This window comes from Sus scrofa, chromosome 1 (genome assembly GCF_000003025.6).
Source record: "Sus scrofa isolate TJ Tabasco breed Duroc chromosome 1, Sscrofa11.1, whole genome shotgun sequence".
Taxonomy (NCBI): Eukaryota; Metazoa; Chordata; class Mammalia; order Artiodactyla; family Suidae; genus Sus; species Sus scrofa.
Window position 1 is genome coordinate 145,309,857 of NC_010443.5, and position 26,748 is coordinate 145,336,604.

Consider the following 26,748-nt stretch of genomic DNA (forward strand, 5'->3'; position numbering starts at 1 on the left):
GTTCGATCCCTAGCCTCACACGGTGGGTTAAGGATCCGACGATGCCATGAGCTGTGGTGTAGGTTGTAGATGCGGCTTGGATCTGGCGTTGCTGTGGCTGTGGCTGTGGCTGTGGCATAGGGAGGCAGCAACAGCTCTGATTAGACCCCTAGCCTGTGAACTCTATATGCTGCAGGTGAAGTCCTAAAAAGACAAAAGACAAAAAAAAAAAAAAAAAAAAAGAAAAAGTTCATTGAAATATTGTTTGTCATTGCCAAAATAAGGAAAATCAAAACCCACAAAGAAATAACCCAAATGCCCAGCAATGATGGGTTCATTAAGCAAATCTCTGTTCTTTTGCAACTTCTAGAGTATTTTACTGGTCTGTCTACTGTTGGGGAAAATGTCGTGATTTATTGTTAAGTTTAAAATATGGTTACCAAATAACTTAAGCAGAATGATCCTATTGAAATTTTTATATTGTTGTATGTATTTATCAAAAAAAATGAAAAGACATACAGAAAATGTTAACAGTAATTTCTGAGTGATGGGATTGAGGGTGATTTTTTTTTTTTCTCTGTGCTTTCCAGGTCTCTTACCATGTTGTTTTTGTCAGTAATTTTCAAACAACAATGAATGTTAATGAAAAGGCAGATGCACACACACAAAGGGATCAACACCTCAGCAGAAAATAGGCAAAGGACATAGACAGTTCATAAAAGTAAACTGACCAGTAAACACTTATTAAAATTGTAATTGAATAAATCAAGTTAAAACAATCATTTCTAATATCACACTGGCAAAGATTTAAAAAATCTTTCATGGTGCATGGAAATAGTACCTTCAGACAATATTCATCAGTAATGCATCAAAGGCACATACTCTTTGACCTAACAGTTTTACATCTGAGGGCTTATTCCCAGAACAGTCACCAATAACAAAGCCGCCTGTGTGTGAATGTCTGTGCTGTACACTCCTCAATGGCAAAACACCTAGTGACCTAATGTGCAGAAGGCTTCTGGCACCAGTGTGATCCTTCCACATTCTTTTGGGAGACTCTCTGATGGCATGGCTATGAAGAAGCAGGCTTTAAAATTATGTTGGCAACTTTGGTTTTTGTTTTTTTAAAAAGGTGTGCGTGTATGTGTGTGTGTGTGTGTGTGTGTGTGAAGGAGGAGCAGATATAGAAAAGACTGGAAAGACATGTACCAAAATGCTATGAGTGGTTATCTCTGGGAAGTAAGATGTATGTGATTTTTATTTTATTCGTGTGCATTCTCTGTTTCTGAGTTTTTATAATGAATGTATAATATCACTTTTATACTTAAATGTTACAAAAATTTGTAAAAATTCTGTCTTCTTAGTGTACATTTGTACTTTCTATCCACTTTAAAAAGAAACAAACCCTGGAAATTATTTTCATGTTTTGTTTTAATGAATCATTGTAACCTGTGATAAGTTAACTCCCTGTGATAAGTTATCTTTTTTCTCACTAGTCAGGAACTGGCAGAAAGCGCAGTTATCGCCAAAGTCAATGGTGAATTATGGGACTTGGACCGTCCATTGGAAGGAGATTCCACACTGGAGCTGCTTACCTTTGATAACGAGGAAGCTCAAGCTGTAAGTATTTAAAAAGCAACTAACCAGAGTTCCCTGGTGGCTCAGGGAGTTGAGGATCCCATGTTGTCACTGCCGATCATTCATGGTTGATCCTTGCCTGGGAACTTCCATATACCACAGGCATGGCCCCCCCACCAAAAATAGAACCAACCACACTTTGGGTATTTATGTTGTAAATTACATTATGTACAAAACCACATATTGAAGTCAAGAATGATGAGTTTTGTGGCCTTCTAAGGTTTACAGTGTGCATATTATTTAATAAATATAGCATTAATACCATATTTAAAAGTAACCGAGAAAGAGCAGTTTTTAAACAAAATAAATAGCTTGTATGTATTCACTTAACATCAAACCCAGACAGCTGTCACCTGACTTCATTCCAGATGTTATCCTGGAGCTTGTAAACATTTATTTATTTCCTCAGTATTTAAGATCTAAGATCGGTATCTAAGGCATTGGAGGAATGTACCAGACCATGTGGGGTGCAGAGGCTCTGGCTTCAGAGAGTTCACCTCTAGTTGTGGGGGGTGTTAGTAAACAGGAAAAGAAGCAACTCAGTGCTTTCAGATGGTACCAGTCTCTGGAGAAGGTCACATAAGAGCAGTGGTGATAGTTGGCTTGGCAGTTAGTTTCAACTCTCTCCTAAGGGCCAGAATCCTGCCAGAAACCCGGGCACTTTCCTATACAGGCTAGCTCTGGATTCCCTGCAGACATGGTTCTTTAACAGTTGGCTGCTGAACTCTTTCAGTCTGTCGGATATGTGGGTGGTGGGGATGGGGGAACTACCAAACTGAGTGTTTCATGGAGGCGTTGGCATCTTTGGAGTTCTTTCCCTGGTGGTCAGGGACATCATGAAGGAGAAAATGTACTCATTAGAGTGGAAAATCTTCCCAGAGTGCCTAGTCAGTACACCCCGCTGCCTACCCCAATAGCATGGTGCCTGGCATCCCGTTGTAGGGCTTCCAAAACACTTGTGGTTGTTTATGAAAATGTTAACAGTAGTAAACATTTCCTGAGTAGTTGTTATGTGCCAGGCAGTAGTCCAGGACCCTTATGTCCTTTATCTTCCTGAGTCTGCAGTTACCTTATCACATAGATACTGTGTTAATCCCATTTTACAGATGAGGCAACCACAGCTCAGAACAGTTAAGTAACTTTTCCAAGATCTTGATGCTTCTTTTAGTAACAAAGACTTTTTTGTTGCTGCTGGATTTTATTTTCCTGTTACTGTGAACACTGTGTTTGGCCCATCCAGTATCCAGGTGTGGACTGATATGTGGACTCAGGCTGATACTGGCAGTTAGCCTGCCATCCTGTACCATCCAGAGCAGAAGGCCTCTGCCCCAGGAACTGACCCTCTGGTGTGATGAAGGCAGTGGAGATTGCACAGAGCCTGCTCCATCCGCTGACTGCTTGTACCCCGATATACCATCTCAGACAGCTTTCTGAACCTAATCTGCTTCCTATTGAATTAGGGAGAGTGCTGCCAGAGGCCTTGATTATCTTGTTCCTTTGGCATCTATGTTTATTTGGTGACTGGTTAGTTTCACTGTATCCATAAACTGCTGATTCCTTGGTAGTTCAAAACCAAATCACCTTTCTGAAGTTGTAGAGCTAATGACCGGCCTGTGGCTGCAGTGAATTAACTCATGTACACCCTGCCCAGGGAACCCAGGCAGCCAGCAGGTAGTCCTCAGCGACCCTTTCATCTTCCTGCGTCATCTTTCACACCTCCACATTCACATGCTATTTAGCACATTAAATATAAGTTAACATGAGTCGTTAATAACAGGAGTGATGTCACGAGCAGCCACAGTGGCCTCTGCATCTGACTTGGTGCCGGAGGGGTTGGGAGGGAGGAAATGATTTAGGAGCTGGGGCTTCAGGACTGACTCAGAGGAGCAGTGGTGAGTTAGAACCAAGCAGATACCTTGGTGGAATTCCAGGGAGGGCTCGGAAAACATGCCCTTGTAAGTGGTCCTCAAAGCTTTTCTGTTCAAGTGGATGTGGCCTTGTTTTTGGTGTTTATCCCTTTAAGCTGTCTCTACTTGCTTACTCATATTGTCTGCATGATAATTTTCCAAGACCTGTTGTTGCTGCCCAGTGGCCTCTGTCCTGCCCTGCAGGTGTACTGGCACTCCAGTGCCCACGTGCTCGGGGAAGCCATGGAGCTCCACTTCGGAGGCCACCTTTGCTGCAGCACACCCACCGACGAGGGGTTTTACTGTGACATGTTCACTGAAGACAGGTAACACCTCTGAGTGCACGTTTTTACAGGCCACTGTTTTATAATGGTTACTTAGTGGTTTAGTGAACATATATTACAGAATGTGATTATAGACTGGGTAACTATTTTTGAAAATTTTGATTTGTATGAGTTTAGATTCAAGAGTAACTTCTCAAACAGTTTTTTTTTTCTTCTGAAGGACGTGATACTCTATTTATCTTATCTGAGACTTGCTAGAGCAAAATGCTAATTCAGACCAGAGTTGTAGGCTAATCCTTGGAGAGCAATAAGCCCAGCTCTGTATTGTGATAGTTGAGGGTGCCCATCCACTTTGGCCAGATGTCTCCCATGGATGAGACCAGAGCGGATGGTGGACAGAGGCCTCACATTCGATAGATGTGTGCTGGAAACCATGAGCAACAGGCCTGGCCCCAGCCCCATCCTTTTCCATATTTTTCATAACTCTTAACACCACTAGCTGTCAAAACTGAAACCTGAGGGTCCTCCCATGCCCACCACCCAGTCATTCCATCCAGTACTGCCAGTTTTATCTCTTCAATCTTCCCCCTTACTCCCCACATTCTCTCTGCTTCTGCTTTAAATAGACTTGTAGTGTCTCCTGCCTGAAAGCCTGTGGTACATTTTGCAATTATTGGTCACCTCCATGCTGCCTAATAGACCTCCCTACCTGGGCGTCCAGTGCTCTGAAGCTCCTGCCCTCAGCCTGTCCAGTTTCATTCCTCAGCCTATTCCAGTCATTCCGCCTCCTGTGTGCCCTAGGCTCTGCAGTGGACAAATCAGCCTGTTCTCATGGAGTTAGCAGTCTGGTTGGGGAAAGACAGTTGTAAACAAACACACAGCCATCTACTTTCTGGAGGTGATGAGCACTGGGAAGAGGAGGTGTGGGCCATGCAGGCAGGTGGTCAGCTGAGAGCTAAATGACCTTGAAGCAGGGAGGAGCCTGGACGGAGAGAGTGAGCCCTAAGGCTATCGGGGTATTTATAGGCATTTGGGGGAAGAATGTCCCAGGCCTCTGCGGGATAGCCCTGCTGTGGGGGTATGTGTGGCTTGTTTGAGGGATGGCTGGGAGGCCACTGTGGCTGGAGGGCCATGAGCTCAGACCAGGGAGCTCCTGAGAGAAACCAGGGGATGCCCAGCAGAGGTGGCTGCCCTCAGGAACACCCTGACCTGCACTCATGCTCAGAGCTTCCTTCGGCCTGGATCTCACAGTCTAGAGCAGGGCCATGGTGAATGCTCCACACAACGCTTTTAGATGGAGATGTCAATCTGTAAAGGATGAGGAAGACTGCTCGGAAGGTCAGGCTCCAGAGGAGCTTGCAGTCCAGCTGGGGTTTCTCAGAGAACCCAGGGCAGGTCCTGCTGCCCTGCTGACACCTGCTGACACAGGGTGCAGGTCAGATCTGAGTGTGAATGCAGGTCAGGGTGTTCCTGAGCCAATCAGTCAGTGACAGAGGACAAAGGTCCACAGAAAGAGTGTGCATCGTGTCTGAACAATCTGAGCTAGCTCTCAATGCCTTTCTCCACAGGGCCGTGTCTAGCACGGAGCTGCCAGCCCTGCAGAGCACGTGTGAGGCCATCATAAAAGAACAGCAGCCTTTCGAAAGGTTAGAAGTCAGCAAGGAGGTCCTTCTGGACATGTTTAAGGTGATTTCATGCCAGGAATGTGAAAAATAATTAACATAGACAACTTCTATTTTATTTTTTTATTTAAAAAAATTTTTTTTTTGTCTTTTTTGCCATTTCTTGGGCCGCTCCCTCAGCATATGGAGGTTCCCAGGCTAGGGGTCAAATCAGAGCTGTAGCCGCCAGCCTACGCCAGAGCCACAGCAGCACGGGATCTGAGCTGCATCTGCAGCCTACACCACAGCTCATGGCAACACCAGATCCTCAACCCACTGAGTAAGGCCAGGGATCAAACCTGCAACTTTATGGTTCCTAGTCGGATTCATTAACCACTGAGCCACAACGGGAACTCTGACAACTTCTATTTTAAAACAAATGACTGGAGTTCCCATCGTGGCGCAGTGGTTAACGAATCCGACTAGGAACCAGGAGGTTGTGAGTTCGGTCCCTGCCCTTGCTCAGTGGGTTAACGATCTGGCGTTGCCGTGAGCTGTGGTGTAGGTTGCAGACGAGGCTCGGATCCCGCGTTGCTGTGGCTCTGGCGTAGGCCGGTGGCTACAGCTCCGATTCAACCCCTAGCCTGGGAACCTCCATATGCCGTGGGAGCGGCCCAAGAAATAGCAACAACAACAACAACAAAAAAGACAAAAGACAAAAAAAAAAAAAACAAAAAACAAATGACTGACTGTTGATCACCAAATTGTTCCAAACATTTGCTAGAAAATTTTAGTGGAGACATAGGCAGGTGAAGAGTTTTCATATGTGTTTTTTATAAATATGAATAATTCTGAGTGTTGTTAATGTTCTGGCTATTGAATTTAACAATATTTATAATGCCATTTAAAATTCTGTTTTTTCCTCTTTTCTTTAGGGTTTTCTGTTGATTTTAGCCTAGAGTAACCTGTATAAAACTTCAGCTTTCTCTTTATATTGTTTTAAACAGTGTACTTTTTTTTTTTTTTGCTTTTTATATATGGAGGTTCCCAGGCTAGGGGAGCAGTCAGAGCTACGGCTGCTGGCCTGTACCACAGCCACAGCAACATTAGATCCTAGCCATGTCTGCAACTTATACCATAGCTCATGGCAACGCCAGATCCTTAACCCCCTGATTGAGGCCAGGGTTCAAACCCAAAACCTCATGGTTCCTAGTTGGATTTGTTTCTGCTGAGCCAGAAGGGAGCTCCTAAACAATATACTTAAATATATACTTAATATTATTTTTAAAATCACAAATATCAGAGAAAGTATGTAATTTGAAAGCACAATGTCATTAGTTTTGTGGGCTTGAATTGAAAAGTAGATTTGGGAGTTCCTGTCATGGCACAGTGGAAACGAATCCGACTAGTAACCATGAGGTTGCAGGTTCAATCCCTGGCCTCGCTCAGTGGGTTAGGGATCTGGTGTTGCCATGAGCTGTGGTGTAGGTCGAAGACATGGCTCGGATCTGGAGTTGCTGTGGCTCTGGCGTAGGCCAACAGCTACAGCTCTGATTAGGAACCTTCATATGCCATGGATGCAGCCCTAAAAAGGACAAAAAGACAAAAAAAAAAAAAAAAAAAAAAAAGAAAGAAAAGAAAAGTAGATTTGGGCTTGGTAAAGATTGCAGGTGCCCTTTTTCTGTGTGTAGGAAACTATCCAAAATATAAAATTTACCATTTTAATCATTTTTAAGTGTACGGTTCCATGGCATTACTATTAAGAAAAATATTTCTGTGAACATGGGTGTACAAATATCTGTTCAAGTCCCTGCTTTCAGGTATTTTGAGTTTATACCCAAAAGTGGAATTGCTGAATTATATGGAAATTCTGTTTTATTTTTTGAGCCGCTGCTATACTGTTTGCCACAGTGATTGTACCATTTTACATTCCCACCAGCAGTGCACAAGGGTTCCAATTCTCCACATTCTTGACAACGCGATTTGTTCTTTTCTTCCTTCCTTTTTTTTTTTTTTTTTGTTTTTTTTCTTTTTTAGGGCTTCACCCGTGGCATATGGAGTTTCCCAGGCCAGGGGTCTAATCAGAGCTGTAGCTGCCCACCTATGCCAGAGGCATAGCAATGCAGGATCCGATACGCATCTGCAACCTACACCACAGCTCACAGCAATGCCAGATCCTTGACCTACTGAGTGTGGGTCAAGGGATCGAACCCTCAACCTCATGGTTCCTAGTCGGAAACATTTCTGCTGAACCATGATGGAAACTCCCCTTTCTTTTCTCCCCTGCTTCCTCCTTTCTTTTTATCTTTTTAGGGCCGCACCTGTGGCAGAGGGAATTTCCTGGGCTAGGGGTTGAATTGGAGCCATAGCCACCAACCACAGCACACAGCCACAGCAAGGCCAGATCCAAGCCATATCCGCCACCTACATCGCAGCTTTCAGCAGTGCCAGACCCTTAATCCATTGAGCAAGGCCAGGAATTGAATCTGCATCTCATGGATACCAGTCATGTTCTTAACTCTGTAAACTTTGTTTTAATTTTCACACAAGTTAAAAATGTAGTTATACCCTCAAGATTTTATTTATTTCATGTAGTTAAAATTGGAATCTTTTAGAACATACTGTCCAGTGAGCAAAATACAAATCTGAGCCACCTATATAATCTTAAATTTTCTGGTAGCCGGAGTTTAACAGTAAAAGAGAGGCAGAGTTAATTTTTGTAACATTTTATTTAACCCAGTAAATTGGAAATATTGCTTCAACATGTAGCAAACATAAAAATGATTACTGAGCTATTTTATATCCTTTTTTTTTTCCACATCATGCCTCTGAAATCCAGTGTGTTTTGCACTTATGGCGCACATGGTTTCAAATGAGTTGTATTTCGAATACTCAGTGGCAATGGCTGAGGGCTCCTGTCCTGGACAGCACAGCTCTGGGCTGTGAGCTCTTAGCGTCTCCACCGTCTCAGCACCTGGAACATATTAGATGCCCATTCAATGTTTGTTAAAAAAAGTGAACATTTTCTCTTATTTAAACATTCTATGTGTTAATATGTAAACGTGCTTTTCTTTGTAGTACAATAAATTCAAATGCCGCATCCTGAATGAAAAGATTAAAACGCCGACTACCACGGTTTACAGGTAATGTTTGTGTGAATTTTAAACCTTGCTCAGTGATAAATTAAAGGCATTTGCCGTTAATAACAGTTTGTCGGGAGTTCCCGTCGTGGCACAGTGGTTAACGAATCCGAGTAGGAACCATGAGGTTGCGGGTTCGGTCCCTACCCTTGCTCAGTGAGTTAAGGATCTGGCATTGCCGTGAGCTGTGGTGTAGGTTGCAGATGCGCTCAGATCCCGCGTTGCTTGTGGCTCTGGTGTAGGCCGGTGGCTGCAGCTCCGATTGGACCCCTGGCCTGGGAACCTCCATATGCTGCTGGAGTGGCCCAAGAAATAGCAAAAAAAAAAAAAAGACAACAAAACAAAAAAAAAAAACAGTTTGTCTTTGGTGGGTGGTCTGTTTGAAAATTTGCAGTTGATAGAATACTACTTTAGATAGGGCCTCTGAAATGTTATCACCAAAGGGAAATTATTATTTTCTCATTTGTGCTTATGAGGATGGTACGAAAACCCCCAAATCTGTTTTCTGGATGTCAGCTGTCACAACATCTTTCTCCCTGTGGGTGAGACTGTGTTTGCCCAGGGCCTCACCTTTTGGGGGACTGTTTTTGGGGTGTTTTTTTTGGTTGTTGTTGTCTTTTTAGGGCCACACCCACAGCATACAGAGGTTCCCAGGCTAGGGGTCCAATCGCAGCTGTAGCTGCCGGCCCACAGCCACAGCAATGACAGATCCTTAACCCCCTGATCGAGGCCAGGGATTAAACCTGTGTCCTCTTGGATACTAGTTAGATTCGTTTCCACTGAGCCATGATGGGAACTCCTTGGGAGACTGTTAAAGAAAGAAATTTTGTTCGTTCTTCCACATTCTTATTAAGGGGCAGTGAGAGCTACTTTGGGCCATCTCCTCAGGCAGTGATTCTCTGCGTCTTACTTTCTGCTGCTTAGAATCTAAAAGCGTCACACTCCATGCTTTAGCAGGACTCACAGTGAGAAAAGATGTGATGGGAAGCAGAGGCGAGAGGGAGCAACACCAAAAACACTTAGGTGGGCTGAAGATTAGGCTCCAGGCTCCTTTATTCGTCCACTTTTCAGCTGCCTCTTGCCCATTCCTGTATGTCCCGTCCTGTTCTTTGGTTGTGTGTGTGACCCTCACGATCCCATTAGAGAAGACCTGGTCCCTGTAAAATTATGACCCCAAACATTCTCCGCAGAGCACTTCCTTTGCTCAGCCAAGTTCTTATGGCTCTCTGGCCTAATTGTACTATGTATGAGTAAGATCAAACTCCCTTATGCACAGCTGCGCACAGTGCTTTTTTTTTAAAGTTGTATTGAAGTATAGTTGATTGGTGATAATTTCTGCTGTACAACAAAGTAATTCAGTTATGCATATACATAATCCATTATTTTTCAGATTCTTTTTCCATAGAGATTATCACAGAATACTGGACAGAGTTCTGTGTGCTATATAGCAGGTCCCGGTTGACCATCCCTTCCATACACAGTAGTGCATACGCCAATCCCAAACCCCAGTCTATTCCTCCCCCAACCTGTTCTGTTTGGTAACTAAATTCGTTTTCAAAGTCTGCTCATCTGTCTCTATTCTAAGGCCATCTGTATGAGTTTTTTCATTAGATTTCTCATATAATATTTGTCTTTATCTGATTTACTTCAGTTAGTATGATAATCTCTAGGTACATACATGTTGCTGCAAATGCATTATTTCATTCTTTTTATAGCTGAGTAATATTCCATTGTATATATGTACCACATCTTCTTTATCCATTCCTCTGTTGATGGACATTTAGGATGTTTCTGTGTCTTGGCTGATGTAAGTAGTGCTGCAGTGAACATTGGGGTACTTGTATCTTTTTGGATCTCCAGATGCCCAAAAGTGGGATTGCTAGATCATGTGGTAATTCTATTTTATTTAATTAATTAATTAATTAATTTCTGTCCTTTTTTTGGGGTGGTACCCATGGCATATGGAAGTTCCCAGGCTAGGCTAAGGGTCAAATCAGAGCTGTAGCTGCTGGACTACACTATAGCCACAGCAACGACGGATCGGAGCTGCATCTGTGACCTGTAACGCAGCACCAGATGCTTAACCTAGTGAGTGAGGCCAGAGATCGAACCCACATCCTCATGGATACTAGTCAGGTTCGTAACTCAGTGAGCCACAAGGGGAACTCCTTGAGCATCTTTTCATGTGCTTTTTGGCCATCTGTATGTCTTTGGAAAAATGTCTATTTGGATCTTCTGCTCATTTTTTGATTGGTTTGTTTTTTTTGATATTGAGCTGCATGAGCTGTTTGTATATTTTGGAGAGTAATTCTTTGTTGGTCTCTTCATTTGCAAAGATTTTTCTCCCATTCTGCAGGTTGTGTTTTTGTTTTTGTTTATAGTTTCCTTTGCTGCACAAAAGCTTTTAAGTTTTTAATTAGGTCCCATCTGTTAATTTTTGTTTTCATTTTCATTGTTCTAGGAGATGGATCCAAAATGATACTGCTACTATTTATGTGACAGAGTGTTCAGTTTATGTTTTCCGAGAGTTTTATAGCATTTAGTCTTATATTTAGGTCTTTACTCTATTTTGACTTTATTTTTGTGTATGGTGTTAGTATTCTAATTTCATGCTTTTACATGTAGTCCAGTTTTCCCAGCACCACTTATTGAAGAGACTGTCTTCTCCATTGTATATTCTTGTTTCTTTTTTTGTAAGGTTCATGGGTTTATTTCTGGGCTTTATATCCTGTTCTGTGATGTATATTTCTCTTTCTGTGCCAGGACCATACTGTTTTGATGACTGTAACTATACCACAGTGCACTTCTTAAACAACATTTTAAAAATATCATTTCTTATAAAAGCCATTTTACACTTCCATGCTTATCTTATTTTTGCTGCTCTCCAGTGACCTGATAAGATTTTATTATTTATTACCTATGATAAAAATAAATATTAGCATAACAATTTTTAAGTTTAAAAATAAATGGAGAAAGGAGTTCCCGTTGTGGCTCAGGGAAAACGAATCTGACTGGCATCCATGAGGACGTGGGTTTGATCTCCAGCCTTGCTCAGTGGGTTAAGGATCCAGCACTGCCATGAGCTGTGGTGTAAGTCGCAGACGTGGCTTGGATCCCTTGTTGCTGTGGCTGTGGTGTAGGCTGGCAGCTGCAGCTCTGATTTGACCCCCTAGCCTGGGAACCTCCATATGCTGCAGGATGGCGTCCTAAAAAGACAAAAGACTAAATAAGTAAATAAATAAATTGAAAAGATATGCTAAGTTTTGACTTTCTGGCTTCAAATTTTGGACCCTTTGGGTTTTTTTTTTTTGTTTTTGTTTTTTTGTTTTTAAACCTAAGTCAGCATTGACACTTATTCTATCAATTAGAATGGCTGGCTTTTTTCCTAGGAATTATTTAAAGATTAGCTTATTGGGAGTTCCTGTCGTGGCGCAGTGGTTAACGAATCCGACTAGGAACCATGAGGTTGAGGGTTTGATCCCTGTCCTTGCTCAGTGGGTTAAGGATCCGGCATTAACATGAACTGTGGTGTAGGTTACAGACACGGCTCGGATCCCGCGTTGCTGTGGCTGTGGCTGTGGTGTAGGCCGGCGGCTACAGCTCCGATTAGACCCCTAGCCTGGGAACCTCCATATGCCGCCAGAGCACCCAAGAAAATGGCAAAAAGACAAACAAAACAAAAAAATTAAGAAAAAATAAAGATTAGCTTATCGACATCGTTTGTGCTACTCAGGCATTTTTCCATCTCTCTGAGAGTTGACTTGCAACCTCCCTCTTTGAAAGACAACAATACATAAAGCCTGATCACTCAAAGAAATGACATTTCTATTTTTAAAGCTTCATTCTACTTTGGTAGATAATCCAGTCCCTTTATGTAGTCATTGCTTTTTGTTTGTTTTTTGCTTTTTATGGCTGCACTTGTGGCTTATCAAAGTTCCTAGGCTAGGTACTGAATCAGAGCTGCAGCTGTGGCCTGTGCCACATCCATAGCAACACTGGATCTGAGCCACATCTGGGATCTACGCCACAGCTTGTGGCAATGCCAGATCTTTAACCCACTGAGCAAAGCCAGAGATCAGACCCACATCCTCCTGGATATTAGTCGGGTTCTTAACCCACTGAGCCTCAGTGGGAACTCCAGTAGTCATTATTATTTTTAACTTTTTAACCAATGAACTTTAAAAATATTTAAAACTGGTTGGAATAGTTAAGAAACAATTTTCTTTCTTTACTAAATTTTCCTTAAATTGTTGATATTAAGTCACTTTTCCTCTGACCTACATTACTAGTGTTTTAACTCTGTTAATGTTTCTGTACCTGAAGAAGAGTCTGTGCTTTTTAGGGTTAGGTGGTCCCTTGTTCATCATGGGTGTGAACTACATGAGTCCTCGGCTACATCCCCATGTCCTTTCATGTGGTGTCATCTCTGATCTAAACTTCTGCCTGAGATTTGCATTGTAAGTCAGTGTGTTTGAATAAACCAAGAGACAGTTAGGGATTTTGTCTTGAAACGAGAGGGCCTGAGAACAAACAAACAAAACCTTGAAGTTTATGTATTTATTTTTTAATAGACTTTGTTTTTTAGAGCAGTTTTAGGGTCAAAGCAAACTGAGGAAGGTACAGAGAGTTCCTATCGTTCCTGTAGATCCCTGCCCCATACATGTGTAGCCTTCTCCACGGTCAGCACCCCCACCAGATGGGACAGGAGTTAGAGTCCATTTACACTGACATGTCAGATCACCCAGAGTCCAAAGTTTATATTATGGTTCACTCCTGGTGTTGTGTGTTCTGTGGGTTTGGTGAAGTTTATTTTTAATGTAAAATCTCAAGGTAATGTACTTTTTAAAATAAATTTCATATAATTTGGCTTTGAAAATTAGTGTAGAACAGGGAAATGGCTTTTTGATGTTATGACAGTGAAGGTTTTTCAGAGCCTTAGGATGTGAGAATGAAAAGTGGTGTCTCGGCACAGTTTCTTTCCAAAGAATCTGTAGCTTTTGAATTTGAGCCAAGGAGGGAAGGCTGGGATCTGAGACTAGATTAATTGCTTCTTTCCTGCACCCTGAATTAAAAATAATTTAAATTAGTTTACATTGTTCCTGAATTAAACATTGCCCCAAAACATAGAATCGGGTTTCTAAAAATGAATAGCCAAAAAGCTATAACTGTGCCTGGGCATGTTTTAAATATTTCGTTACAGATGCGGTCCACTGGTTGACCTTTGCAAAGGACCCCATGTAAGACACACTGGAAAAACTAATGCCATAAAGATTTTCAAGGTAAGGATTGATTTTTTTTTCTTAATATAGCAAATTTAAGGTGAACTAGATAAGATGGTAGTTCAATAATATCTTTTTATGATCTGAGCACCATGCCGTTTAAAAATACCTGAATCTTATTTGATTTTTATATGGACTTTAAAAAATAATATAACTTTTTAGAAGTTTGATAATTAAAACATTATGCGTAGCCTTTAATTGTTTATCATTTGACCTTACTGTGTTACAGTGCATTTCTTTTTTCATCTATTTTAAGATCCGGTTCTGCGTGCCATTGTTTTCTGGAATTGCCCTAATGCATATGAGCATTTATCTGCATGTGAGAATAATGTATTGTAGGAAGAGAATAAAAAAGGGTAGAGTGGTGTGATGCAGAATATATGCTCTGGGGTGAAGAGGCCCGGCACTACCTTACAGTCCTATCTTTCCCAGGCCTTGGTCTTCTCACAGGAGAATGAGGGGTTATGATGGCACTTTGTTACCATCAGCCAAGGGTCAGCAAGGCCAGCCTCTACATCCCACACCTCTTCCTCTGCTGCACTCTCCTTGCTGATGCACTTGGTTGCTAGCCTTCCCTAATGTCCACGCTTGCTTTCTCACTTTTCATTCCTAGAATCCACAGCAGACTGACTACATGATTTAGTGAGGGATGGTGTGATTTGGGTTGGGAAGGTTTAGTTAGGAACAACTGAAGATTCTTTCTAACACTACAAAAAATCATCTTTAATTAAGCCGTGTTGATGTTAGGGTAGAAAATTGTGTCCAGTTGTCCTTTGGTATCTGCAGGGCACTGGTTCCAGGACACCCTGCTGATATCAAAATGCAGAGGAGCCCAGGCCCCTTGTATGAACCAACTGTACATACTTTGGAGAAGTTTTATTTGCAACCAAGTGTTTGGTATGTTTAGAGTGCCTCAACATACTGGGAGGAGAATCCTGAAATGGAAACCCTGCAGAGGGTCTACGGGATTTCCTTTCCTGATGACCAGATGATGACAGACTGGGAGAAGCTCCAGGAGGAAGCCAAGACCCGGGATCACAGGAAGATTGGGAAGGTATGCTGCTTGGTTGAGCACTACCTTGGGAGCTGAGTTGTGATCACATCCCAGCCAGGCTGGCTTAAAACTAACACTGCTTCTCCTCTCCTGTCTTCTGTTTTGCTGGTGCTCAGAGTTTGCTGCTGAGTTCTTTCATGTGCCTTACCCCAGATGTCTTCTAACCTCTTTCCTTCTTGTATTTTTCATTTGATTTAAACAGTTGCACCTTTTTCTCATTTTTATTGCAATAAAAATAATTTTTTTTAAGAGCGTGTATACTTGGTAATGTACGTTGTACTTGGGAAGCAGAGGAGAAATAAAGATTTGCAAGCAGGCAGACCTGAGTGTAACTCTCAGTTCTGCCACCTGAGAGCTGTGTTACTTGATTGAGCCAGGTAGCTGATTGTGGAACTCGGCCCTGCTGGGTCGCCACGCAGCGTGACATGAGGATGGACACTGGGTGGCAGTGGCCACCTAGGGCAGGCTCTCAGTATGACAGCCATGTTGATGTCACCATCACTTAGAGCCCACCTCCAGCAATGAACTTTTCTGATCTTTTTGCCATGTTGTCTCCCCATGACAGCCATACTCCAAGGTGCCAAGTAAGAAATCAGCAGTAAATAAAAGGTGAAATAAAAGCTAAATTCAGAGTTAAGTAATCATAAATATGAATTGTAATTTTACATGTGCTGTTACATATAGTTAGATCCAAGTATTGAGGGACTTTGGAGTGCTAGCATTAGGACTTGAAAATGATGGGGTTCCTGTTGTGGCTCAGTGGTAATGAATCTGACTAGTATCCCTGCAGATGCAGGTTCAATCCCTGGCCCCACTCAGTGGGTTGAGGATCTGGCATTGCTGTGGCTGTGGTGTAGTTTGGCAGCTGCAGCTCAGATTGGACCCCTACCCTGGGAACTTCCATATGACATTGGTGCAGCCCTAAGCCAAAAATAAATAAATAAATAATTGGAAGTAACTAAGTATATGTTTTATTCCTAGCATATCTATGTGTACAGTAAATGTTAAGCAACAACAGTGAAATTTGAAATGCAATTATTGTTTTAATCTAGGAACAGGAACTTTTCTTTTTCCATGATCTGAGTCCCGGAAGCTGTTTCTTTCTTCCCAGAGGAGCCTTTATTTATAATGCACTTATGGATTTCATACGAGTAAGTTAATTTTTAAAATATTCTATACTTATCCAATTCTATAGTTTACTATTTTCTCTCATTGTAAAATGTCCAGGCATTTCCATTTGTTTTATTTTAATAATACTAAGAGTTTTGAACCTCAAAGAGAAATGCTGCATTGTGGCTTCTGCTAAAAACATTGAGATAATTTTTATTCCCCTAAATAAATTTATTCTTGGATTTCATTAAATGTACCTCTTGCCCACATGAGTTTCTAGACCATGTGTGATACAAAGATAAACTTTAGAACAGGCGTGGAGCTCCCTATGAAAGAGAAGAAAGGAAGAGGTGTTCATCTGGCACAGGATGCAAAACCACGAAGTGTTGCTTTCCATTGTCTGTGATGTGACTCCTGGCTGATTTGGCAGCTCCAGAGCAATGAGGGCAAAAACAATTTTGTAAAATAGGCTTATGTATTACAAGTTCATAGAGTAGAAAGTCTTCATTAGGATTACATAGCTGTTGTTCAGAGATGGTCCATGTGGACTGTTAGGATTACATTTCCTTCCTTGTACATTTTTTGCCTTTCCTATAATTAATAATTACCTAAAATTTTCATTTCCTCAGTTTTCTATGTGCTATTACTAATTCATCTTCAACTTTCTAACAAAACTCTGAGACTACTTGAAGCATATTCTGATGATTCCTAGGTAATCTCTTAAGTATTTTTTTTTTTTCAAAATTTGGTCCTCTCACTCCAGAATTAACTTGCTGCTAAGATTCTTGGCAACTGATGTCTTAGGACTTGCTTTTGTCATCACCCTGGCTACTCCCCTATCTTTCCTGTGCTGAGTCCCCTCTTTCCTAACTTGTGTCTTTCCTTGCTTCCCCCTCTGTCTGGGGGAATGCCTTTTGCAGTCACTTCCTGAGAGCATCCACGGTCTCACTGGTTACTCTCTGACTCACTGTTCTTCCTTCTCTTGGCTGTGTCCCTGGAGGCTGACCTCCATGGATTCTATCTCCTGGGCTGCATACCTTCCATAGGGACTGGCCAGTGCTTAACCATTCGTTGGAGGGAGATGAGAGAGCAGGGAGATGAGTCTTGAATCACGGAAGGTTTTCATACTTCAGCAGGTGGTAATGGCCATCTTTATGGCTACTGTTTGGGATATGCTGTCTTTGCTGGAAAATCAGCACAGCTCCTGGCACCCTGAACTTCCTGAGTTGGGGGTGGAATGTGTGGAGAATAGACAGAAAGCCTCTGCAGTGGCCTGAAAGGAATCTTTTATCTTTTATAGATGCAAGACAGACATGGCTGATGATCTGGCCCAAGGCCGGATCATATGGGGTGCAGAATTGTATGGCCATTTATATACATAAGCCCAGTGGTCTCTTATGCCAAGGTAGGGGCACTGGTGGGAAGGAGTGGGTCTCTGAGGCCTGGAATGGGAATGTTTGGCAGACACAGTTAAGGTAAAGAACTTTGAGCTCCCAGATATTCTTGTCTGAAGAAATCAGCCTTTCCATGAAAAAAAAAAAAAATTCAAGAGACTTCACCTTCCCTTGGTTTTCTGCTATATGGTCTTGCCTTTTTCCACATCCAATAATCTTCTATTCTGTGGTAGACATTGTATATAAAACAACTGCAGAGGTTCTGGAGGATGTTTTCTCCTGCTAGAACACTTACCCATTGCCGGGACTGAAGGCTTGTCACTCAATCCAGAGACAGCTGAGTCAGGGCTGGGCTTCCATTTGGATGGGACACAGGCTGCCCTCCGACTCATCCCTATTTCTAAGGCCTGGCCCCTGGGGCTTTCAACTGACCATCTGGTGGTTATTTGTCTCCTCATCCCCCAAAGACTGGAGGAGAGTCAGTTCTGCTCTCTGACTGTGTTCGACTGCTGAGTGAAAGTTCTCCCAAGTCTCATCTGTTTACCACATTAGCTCAGAAGGTAGTAATTTGTCATATGAATTAGGTCTGGGTACAGATGAGGCTCCCCAGGTGTGACCCTCAGGTAGAGAATATTGAGGGCAGTTCTCTTTAATACATGGCCTGTGAACTAAAGAGATAAGTTACCTGTGGGCCACCCTCCCCCATTGTAAGACGATGATGGAGAGGATGCAGTAATGTTCCCATTCAGAATCAGGAGAGGAGCTGCTAGGAGTCTATAGACTTTTTGACACCTCTTGACACCTCTACTCCAGGGTCAGAAAATGCATGTTGCTTAGGACTCAGTTGTGTTCCTCTGGTCTCTGGTTCTAAGTCATCCTCCCTTTCCCACGAGAAGTGGCCCACACATTCCTCTGAGCAGCTTTCTCAGTGCTCCCAACCCAGTTCCTTCTGAGAAGATTAGGGGTCCAGAGACCTCATCTCTTTATGCTGTCTCTGTTCTTTCTCTCCAACCTAGTATAATCCCTACGGGGGGTCTTTTACATACCATGTTTATAATCAATGCTTAGATAAAGCCACCCCCATATTTCTTTCTAAGACAGATCCTTCTCTACCAAGGGATGCCTGGGAGGCAGATAATACTTAAAAATGTAAAAGCATTCATCCTTAACTGGGTGTGCAAGGCACCGTCTCAAGACTCTTAGAAGCCTCATCAGGTACTCAGCTCTTTCTGAGGTCTCTGCAAAGGGCAGGCGGCCACACCTTCTAAGAACTTTACCTTAAAATTGTAAACCTGAATTTTACCTTTGTCCTGAAGAGTCTCGTGAGTCTTTTGCTGGGAGAATCTGGGGATGAGAAAGGTTTATTTCTGAATCCAGTAGGTCCTGCCACCTTTGTATTCCTCTGAATTTGGCTCAGAAATGTAATAGTGCTCTCCCTAGTTTCTGTCTGTCCTGTATTTTGTCACAAGTGGCTAGAAGTCAGATGTCCCTTTCCACGTTCTGCCTGGACCTTCTCCAGCTAAATCTGAGTTCTTTGGGGACCCCTTCTGGTTTCCATGTTATCTGGGGTGACAGTGTTACCAAATCTCTGGCACCACATAGCAAGGGTCCTCTTTTCTTCAACTTTCAATAGTATTTTCCTTACTGGTGTTCAAGTCCTCACAGACAGTTCTTTAAGGCCCTTCCAGCTTCTGCCCACTTGACCCAAAGCCCCCTGTATTAGGGTTACCATTAGAGCAGCAGCCATGTCCAGTGATGCAGGATCCGAGCCTCATCTGTGACCCATATCACAGCTCATGGCAACGCCAGATCCTTAACTCACTGAGTGAGACCAGGGATTAAGCCTGTGTCCTCATGGATGCTAGTCAGATTTGTTTCCACTGAGCCACAACGGGAACTCCTAAATGAAATTTTAACTGGAAATGCTGAAATACAGAAGACAGGAACAATACCTTAAAAATGTGAAGTCTGGAATAGGCTTTTTTTTTTTTTGAGTGTGAATCTTTTTAAAAAAAATTATTATGATCGATTTGATTTACAATGTTCTGTCAATTTCTGCTGTACAGCCAAGTGACCAAGTCATACATTATATATATATAATTCCCACATTATCTTCCATCATGTTCCATCACAAGTGATTAGATTTATAGTTCCCTGTGCTATACAGCAGGATCTCATTGCCCATCCACTCTAAATGCAACAGTTTTCATCTACTAACCCCAGACTCCTAATCCATCCCACTCCCTCCTCCCCCTCCCCCCAGAAAACCTGAGTCTGTCCTACATGTCCATGATCTTTTCTGTTTCGTAGATAGATCATTTGTGCCATGTGTTAGACTCCACATGTAAGTGATATCATATGGTGTCTGTCTTTCTCTTTCTGACTTACTTCACTCAGTATAAGAGTCTCTGGTTCCATCCATGTTGCTGCAAATGGCATTATTTTGTCCTTTTTATGGCTGAGTAGTATTCCATTGTGTATATATACCACATCTTCCTAATCCATTCATCTGTTGATGGGCATTTAGTTTGTTTCCATGTCTTGGCTATTGTGAATAGTGCTGTGATGAACATACGGGTGCATGTGTCTTTTTCAATGAGAGTTTTGTCTGGGTATGTGACCAAGAGTGGGATTGATGAATCATATGGTAGTTCTATATTTAGTTTTCTGAGGTATTCCCGTACTGTTTTCCATAGTGGTTGTACCAATTTACATGGAATAGTCTTTTAACCGAACCCAGGTTCAGCTGCTTGCCATTCTTAAGCCAATAATTTGAGAGACAAGTGTCAGTAAAAAGGAAAAATGTTTCAATCAGAAAAGCTGGCCTTCTGAGGAGATGCTGGGCTCATGCCCAGAGACCACCTCCTAAGATTCTGTTCAGCCATGACAGCTTTTAAAGGGAAATATGGGATGGGGGAGAATCTCAGTAAATCACGAAGGCAGGAGTTTGGGTTCTGCATCTTTTTCCATTGCCTGACGACTGGCTGACTCCTCAGATGTATCTTGCCTATGTGATTTTCCTGCTGGAGTTCTAAGGGGGCTTTTGGAGGTAGAGAAATAGGACTTTTTACTAGGAAAAGAATCGACAGCTTAGGCAAGGCGTGGTGTGCCCGCAGGAGAACATAGATCAGGAGTTGGTTTCAATTGCTTAATAGTCTCATTCCTATAATTAGGTTCTTTTTAGGTTAGAGGGGAGCAGAAATGGGCAAATAGGAAAGGGGCAAAAGAGAAGCTTTCAGGCTTGCATCTGGGATTCTCCCATAAAGTTTCAGCTTTCCCAGTTCTTCTGAGGCCATTGTTCTTCTCCTTTCTGGATTCTAAAGTATATAGTTGACATCTCCTCTCCTCATCTCTTTGACCTCGTAGATTTATTAAAACTGTTATTTTAGTGTGATTTCGGAAAGAGCTGTTTAAGTGGAATTGCTTTAGTTCTTGTGATGAAAAAGTGACTTAAAAGAATTTCTCTATGATGCTGATATTTAGGTGCTATTTTAGGTGGCCAGTTCACAGACGCAGGTGGAGATTCAGTACCTTCAGTAGCCTGACATTATTACTTCTGGGATGAAATATGATTTTTAATCTTCAGAATAAGCCTTCAGGATTTCTTCAGACCAGACTGAGCTGTAGCTGCTCAGTCCTCAGTCATCATGACTTTGCTTTTTCCCAGACTTGATTGTCTTGACTCTTTAGAGAAAGAAATTGATGACATGGATTCAGATATATTTTCTCTAACTTTTTCTTCTGAAAAGTTCAAATTTGCAGAAAAGCTAAAGTGTAGGACAGTGAACATCCCTGCATCCTTCATAAAGATTCATCATTTGTTAATATTTTCCAACTTGGTTAGTCTCTTACTTACATGTGTGCATGTATAAGAGACAAAACACTATATATCACATATGTATATCATAACATATAGAGATAGGCCGTATACATATAATATATGTATGCATTTTATTTGTAAATGCAGTAGTTTTTGTTTTTTGTTTTTGTTTTTGCTAAACTGTGTAAAATAAGCTGTAGACATAATCACACTTCCCCTCATAGGGCATAATTTAAAATCATTCCCAACTACCTCAACAAAACAGATTCCTGATGTGACTGTATCCAGAGTGGATTTAAAAATCTGTTGATTACTATCTCCTGAGCTAAGTTTTAAAATAATCTCTAGTAAAAACAAACCAAAGTACAGAAACCCCTTTAAGTTCTGAGACTTTATTTGATCTGAATATATATAGCCCTCTGACTTAGCCACCAAATAAGTACTACCAATCAGAGTGACCTATAATTTTGTTGAAACTTTCCAATTTGGTAAGAACAAAGGATAGCTAAAGAAGCTTACTAGGTGACTGAGATGTAGGCTATTCATGATTTTTTTTTTTTTTTTTTGGTCTTTTTGTCTTTTGTCTTTTTTGTTGTTGTTGTTGTTGCTATTTCTTGGGCCGCTCCCGCGGCAACATGGAGGTTCCTAGGCTAGGGGTTGAATCGGAGCTGTAGCCACCAGCCTACGCCAGAGCCACAGCAACGCGGGATCCGAGCCGCGTCTGCAACCTACACCACAGCTCACGGCAACGCCGGATCGTTAACCCACTGAGCAAGGGCAGGGACCGAACCCGCAACCTCATGGTTCCTAGTCGGATTCGTTAACCACTGTGCCACGACAGGAACTCCGGCTATTCATGATTGAATTGAAAAGATGCTCTGCTGAAGAGTGACAAAAAATATAGTCACCATATTTCAAAACTATTCTCGTTAGCAATTTTGAAATATGTGTTTAATTGTAAAAAGTGTATTTTTATTACTTAGCTATGATATGGTGATCTAGTTTTATGCCGGAGGCCCATTAAATGATTAACAAATGTTGAAAATCTAAGAATCACTGAACAAAGATCATCAGATCAATATCTTGAAGGAAAAAAAAAAACCCAGCAAAGTTAAAATAAAAGAATAACTATGCTTAGAATCATGACTCTCTTTTTCTGACCCTAGCAATTGAGTTCAGAAGCTGTTAATTGATAGGGAGAGGGAGAGAAACCAGCTTGTGACTTAGCAGATAGCAACTGCTTAAAATGGTATGAATCAAAATTCCCAACTTTGTATTATTTTTTAAATTTTTATTGAAGTATCATTGATTTACAATGTTGTGTTAATTTCTGTCATACAGCAAAGTGATTTAGTTATACATATATATATTCATATTCTTTTCCATGATGGTTTTTTTTTTTATCATACTGACTATAGTTCCCTGTGCTATACAGTAGGACTTTGTTTATCAAAATTCCCAACTTTATTTCTACTTAAAACTAAATAGATCAAAACTGCAAATTTACATGCATCATGGCATTCAGGCTTATTGAAGTATAAAACCATTCTACCTCTAAAGTAATAAAAAAAAAAAGCTGCTGTTTGTCTAGAATGTAGGAGGATTTGGAAATTTGTAGTTATAAAAAGTTTATATATACATAGTATTTCAATTACTAATTCTCAAAGAATTAAAACATTACATACTATGTTACTATATACTATTAAATAAATGTATTTTGGGTTTTTTTTTTTCCCTGTCTTTTGTCTTTTTAGGGCTACACCTGCAGCATTTGGAGGTTCCCAGGCTTGGGGTCAAATTGGAGCTACAGCTGCCGACCTATGCCACAGACACAGCAACGAGGGATTCGAGCCTCGTCTGCGAACTATACCACAGCTGACAGAAACGCCAGATCCCGGACCCACTGAGCGAGGCCAGGGATTGAACCTGTGTCCTCATGGATGCTAGTCAGATTTGTTTCCGATGAGCCACGACAGCAACTCCTAAAATAAATATATTAATGTGAAAATTATATTGAGCATACATGAATTTTTTCCTTATCTATAAAGTAATGCCCTGAAAACCAGGGGCGCATTAGCCATGAATTAGTGTAGGGCATAATCCTGAGTTTAAAATCCTTTGTTCACAGTGTTACTTTGCCTGGAATGTGATCTATCCTAGTGGATTGTAGCTTTCTACACTTGTCTCCTTTAGGAGGAATACCACCAACGCAGCTTCACAGAAGTGCTATCCCCCAACATGTACAGCAGTAAGCTCTGGGAAGCCTCGGGACACTGGCAGCACTACAGAGAGAACATGTTTACTTTTGATGTTGACAAGGACACTTTTGCCCTTAAACCCATGAACTGTCCAGGGCACTGGTGAGTGTTCAAAGTGAAGCAGGAGTGGCTCCTGTTGTGGTGTATCAGAAATGAATCTGACTAGTATTCATGAGGATGCAGGTTCAATCCCTGGCCTCACTCAGTGGGTTGGGGATCTGGCATTGCTGTGAGTTGTAGTATAGGTTGCAGATGAAGCTCAGCTCTGGCATTGGTGTGGCTGTGGCATAGGCCAGCAGCTGCAATTCCTATTTGACCCCTAAAAAAAAAAAAAAAAGTGAAGCAGGGAGTTCCCTCATAGTGCAGTGGGTTAAGGCATTGTAACTGCAGTGGCCAGGGTCACTATTGTGGCGTGAGTTCAGTCCCTGGTCCAGGAACCTACATATACTGTAAGAGCTACCAAAAAAAAAAAAAAGGAAGAAGAAGAAGAAACAGATCTGTGCATATTAGCACATAACATACTTCATCACAATTAACTTTTAATATTATTTTATTTTTTGAAATTAAGCGATTCCTTTAATCTGAAGAGTGGTGATTAGAAATCATCTTTACCAAGTTATTTCATTCTGGAGAATGAATTTTATTTTTAAAATATGGTTTCTGTTTGGCAGGTTTGGAATGTTAGCTGGAAGCCATTTACTATTTTCTCAGAGGATAATATTCCATATCAACTTTATAAATTATTATAATATTTCTCTTCCTAATAGTAATACACTTCATTCTATACATATTTGCAGAACATTTAGTTCTTATATCTTATTTGGGTTGATTGTAACAAGACCAGTAAGGTCATAATCAATGACTAGATTTCATTGGTTCTTTTTTGTTTTTTTTGTATTTTTGCCTTTTCTAGGGCCACTCCTGCGGCATATGGAGATTCCCAGGCTAGGGGTCTAATCGGAGCTGTAACTGCCAGCCTACACCAGAAGCATAGCAACGCGGGATCTGAGCTGCATCTGCAACCTACACCACAGCTCACGGCAACACCAGATCCTTAACCCACTGAGCAAGGCCAGGGATCAAATCCAAAACCTCATGGTTCCTACTCAGATTCATTAACCACTGAGCCATGACGGGAACTCCAGATTTCACTGGTTCTAAGATACCTTTTTCCCCTACATTTCCACATCCATAAAATTGGAATGCATCTTACAATTGGCACCTAAACAGTATGTCATAATTTAGTTAATGGTTATTTTCCTAGTGGTACATAATATAATCAGTGGTACGTTATGTAATCAGTATTGTCTTAGAGTCTATGAAAGACTGTAATTATCCTAAAGCTGCATGATATGCAAATTCAACCTTGTAGAAAAAGCAGATTTTACAACTGGAAGTGAACAGGTAAATTCTCCATAAAAAAAATCCCAACTATTCTAGCTTTATATCATCAACATACATAGTTTCAAATAAAGTGACCTTAGAAGGTAACTAATTAAAACAAACCCCTGAACACTGAAAAAAGCTCTTTGCCGTTTTCAGTAAAGACTAAAAGAAATTCAACTTTATAATGGTGGCATGTGAAAAATATATATATTTATATTTAATTTTGTGAAAACTGATATAGAAACATTCTATTCCTGTTTTAAACAGAAGGTAGATGCTAATCTAGTGCATTGCATTCTTTAAAACACCTGTATTAACAATATCTTAACTAAGTTTTCTTTAAAACACCTGTATTAACAATATCTTAACTAAGTTTCCCATTGGATAACATTTGAAGCTATAGCCTGTGATTCCAATATAATTATAAGAAAGCTGAACAAAAGTGCAGAGTGTAATTTTGTATCTTCAGGTTTCAGAATGAGGAAGCAGGACCACATGGTTTGGTGGTAATGGAATATGGGAGCCAGGAGTGCTTTCTGCAGAAGAGGTCTTTAATTTTACAGAGGAAATTAGTTGAGTGCTTGGTACTAGAAATACAGAGGTGATTAAGACACAGATCATTTCCTCTGGGAGCCCATGAGTAGAGTTTGGAAGAAACAGATACGTAGACAGTTGTAGAAAAAAGTTGGGACCAGTGTCAAAATGACAAATAACTACTTAATCTTTTCAGTGCTAAGCAAAATCTGTATGTTGCTACATCTTTTCTAGCTTGATGTTTGCCCATCGTCCGCGATCTTGGAGGGAAATGCCTATTAGATTTGCTGACTTCGGAGTTCTTCATAGGAATGAACTGTCAGAAACTTTGAGCAGCTTGACCCATGTCAGGCGCTTCCAGCAGGATGATGCACACATCTTCTGCACAGTGGAGCAGGTAAGCAGCAATAGAAGTGAAGCCTGGTCAATAGGAATTCCTGGTCAATAGGAAGCCTTGGACGCTTCGCTTGGTCATTCCGAGTGAAATAAACTGAGGTCCTGATTCAGCGCCAACATTTTGTGATTCTTTAATTTGGGTCATACATTAGTAATCTCTTGACAGGGAATTATTTTCCCAAACATAACTTATTATAAAGGAACAAAATTCTCTGAAAATTAAAACTTTTGTTTGATACAATTTCAAATTATTTTTAACAATAACTAACAGCAAAAGTAAAGGCAATTTTATTCTTTATACATTGGGACATAAATTACATTGTTTATTTCTTTTTTATATAGTAGTTTGTATCTTTGAATTACAAACTCCTAACTTATTTCTCCCCTACTCCCTTTCCCCTTTGGTAACCATAAGGTTGTTCTCTATGTCTGTGGGTCTAGTTATATTTTGTATATAAATTCATTGGGATCATTTTTTTAGATTCCACATATAAATGATAGCATATATGTATCTTTTTCTTTCTGATTTATTTTACTTAGTATGATAATCTCTAGGTCCATCCATATTCCTCCAAATGACATTATTTCATTCTTTTTTATGGCTGAGTAGTATTCCATATATTTTAAATGGAGTACTTTTAAAATAGTAAATATATTTAAAATAGTATAGTTTGATGCAGTATATAAAAATCTGTGGGATTCCATTAAAATGGTACTTAGAGGACACTTAGAGCCCTAAATGTCTACATTAGAAAAGAATGTTTTCAAATCAATAATCTCAACTTCTACTTAATAAACTAGAAAAAGAAGAGCAAGTTTCATCAGAAGTAAGCAGAAGAGGAGTTCCTGTCATGGCTCAGCAGAAACGAACCTGACTAGCATCCATGAGGATGCAGGTTCTATTCCTGGCCTCACTCAATGGGTTAAGGATCTGGTGTTGCCATGATCTGTGGTGTGGGTCACAGATG

The 26,748-nt window shown here is 41.0% G+C and overlaps 1 protein-coding gene across 1 annotated transcript in view; it reads left to right on the top strand.

Moving 5' to 3' along the window:
* TARSL2 (threonyl-tRNA synthetase like 2) overlaps positions 1–26,748 on the top strand; it is a 55,427-nt gene that overhangs the window by 7,521 nt on the left and 21,158 nt on the right. The window contains exons 3-11 of the mRNA XM_021084977.1: positions 1,476–1,599; positions 3,729–3,850; positions 5,377–5,494; positions 8,488–8,552; positions 13,750–13,828; positions 14,736–14,882; positions 15,935–16,033; positions 23,400–23,566; positions 25,619–25,781. Of these exons, the coding sequence (XP_020940636.1) occupies positions 1,476–1,599; positions 3,729–3,850; positions 5,377–5,494; positions 8,488–8,552; positions 13,750–13,828; positions 14,736–14,882; positions 15,935–16,033; positions 23,400–23,566; positions 25,619–25,781 (1,084 nt within the window). The remainder of the gene's footprint in view (positions 1–1,475; positions 1,600–3,728; positions 3,851–5,376; positions 5,495–8,487; positions 8,553–13,749; positions 13,829–14,735; positions 14,883–15,934; positions 16,034–23,399; positions 23,567–25,618; positions 25,782–26,748) is intronic.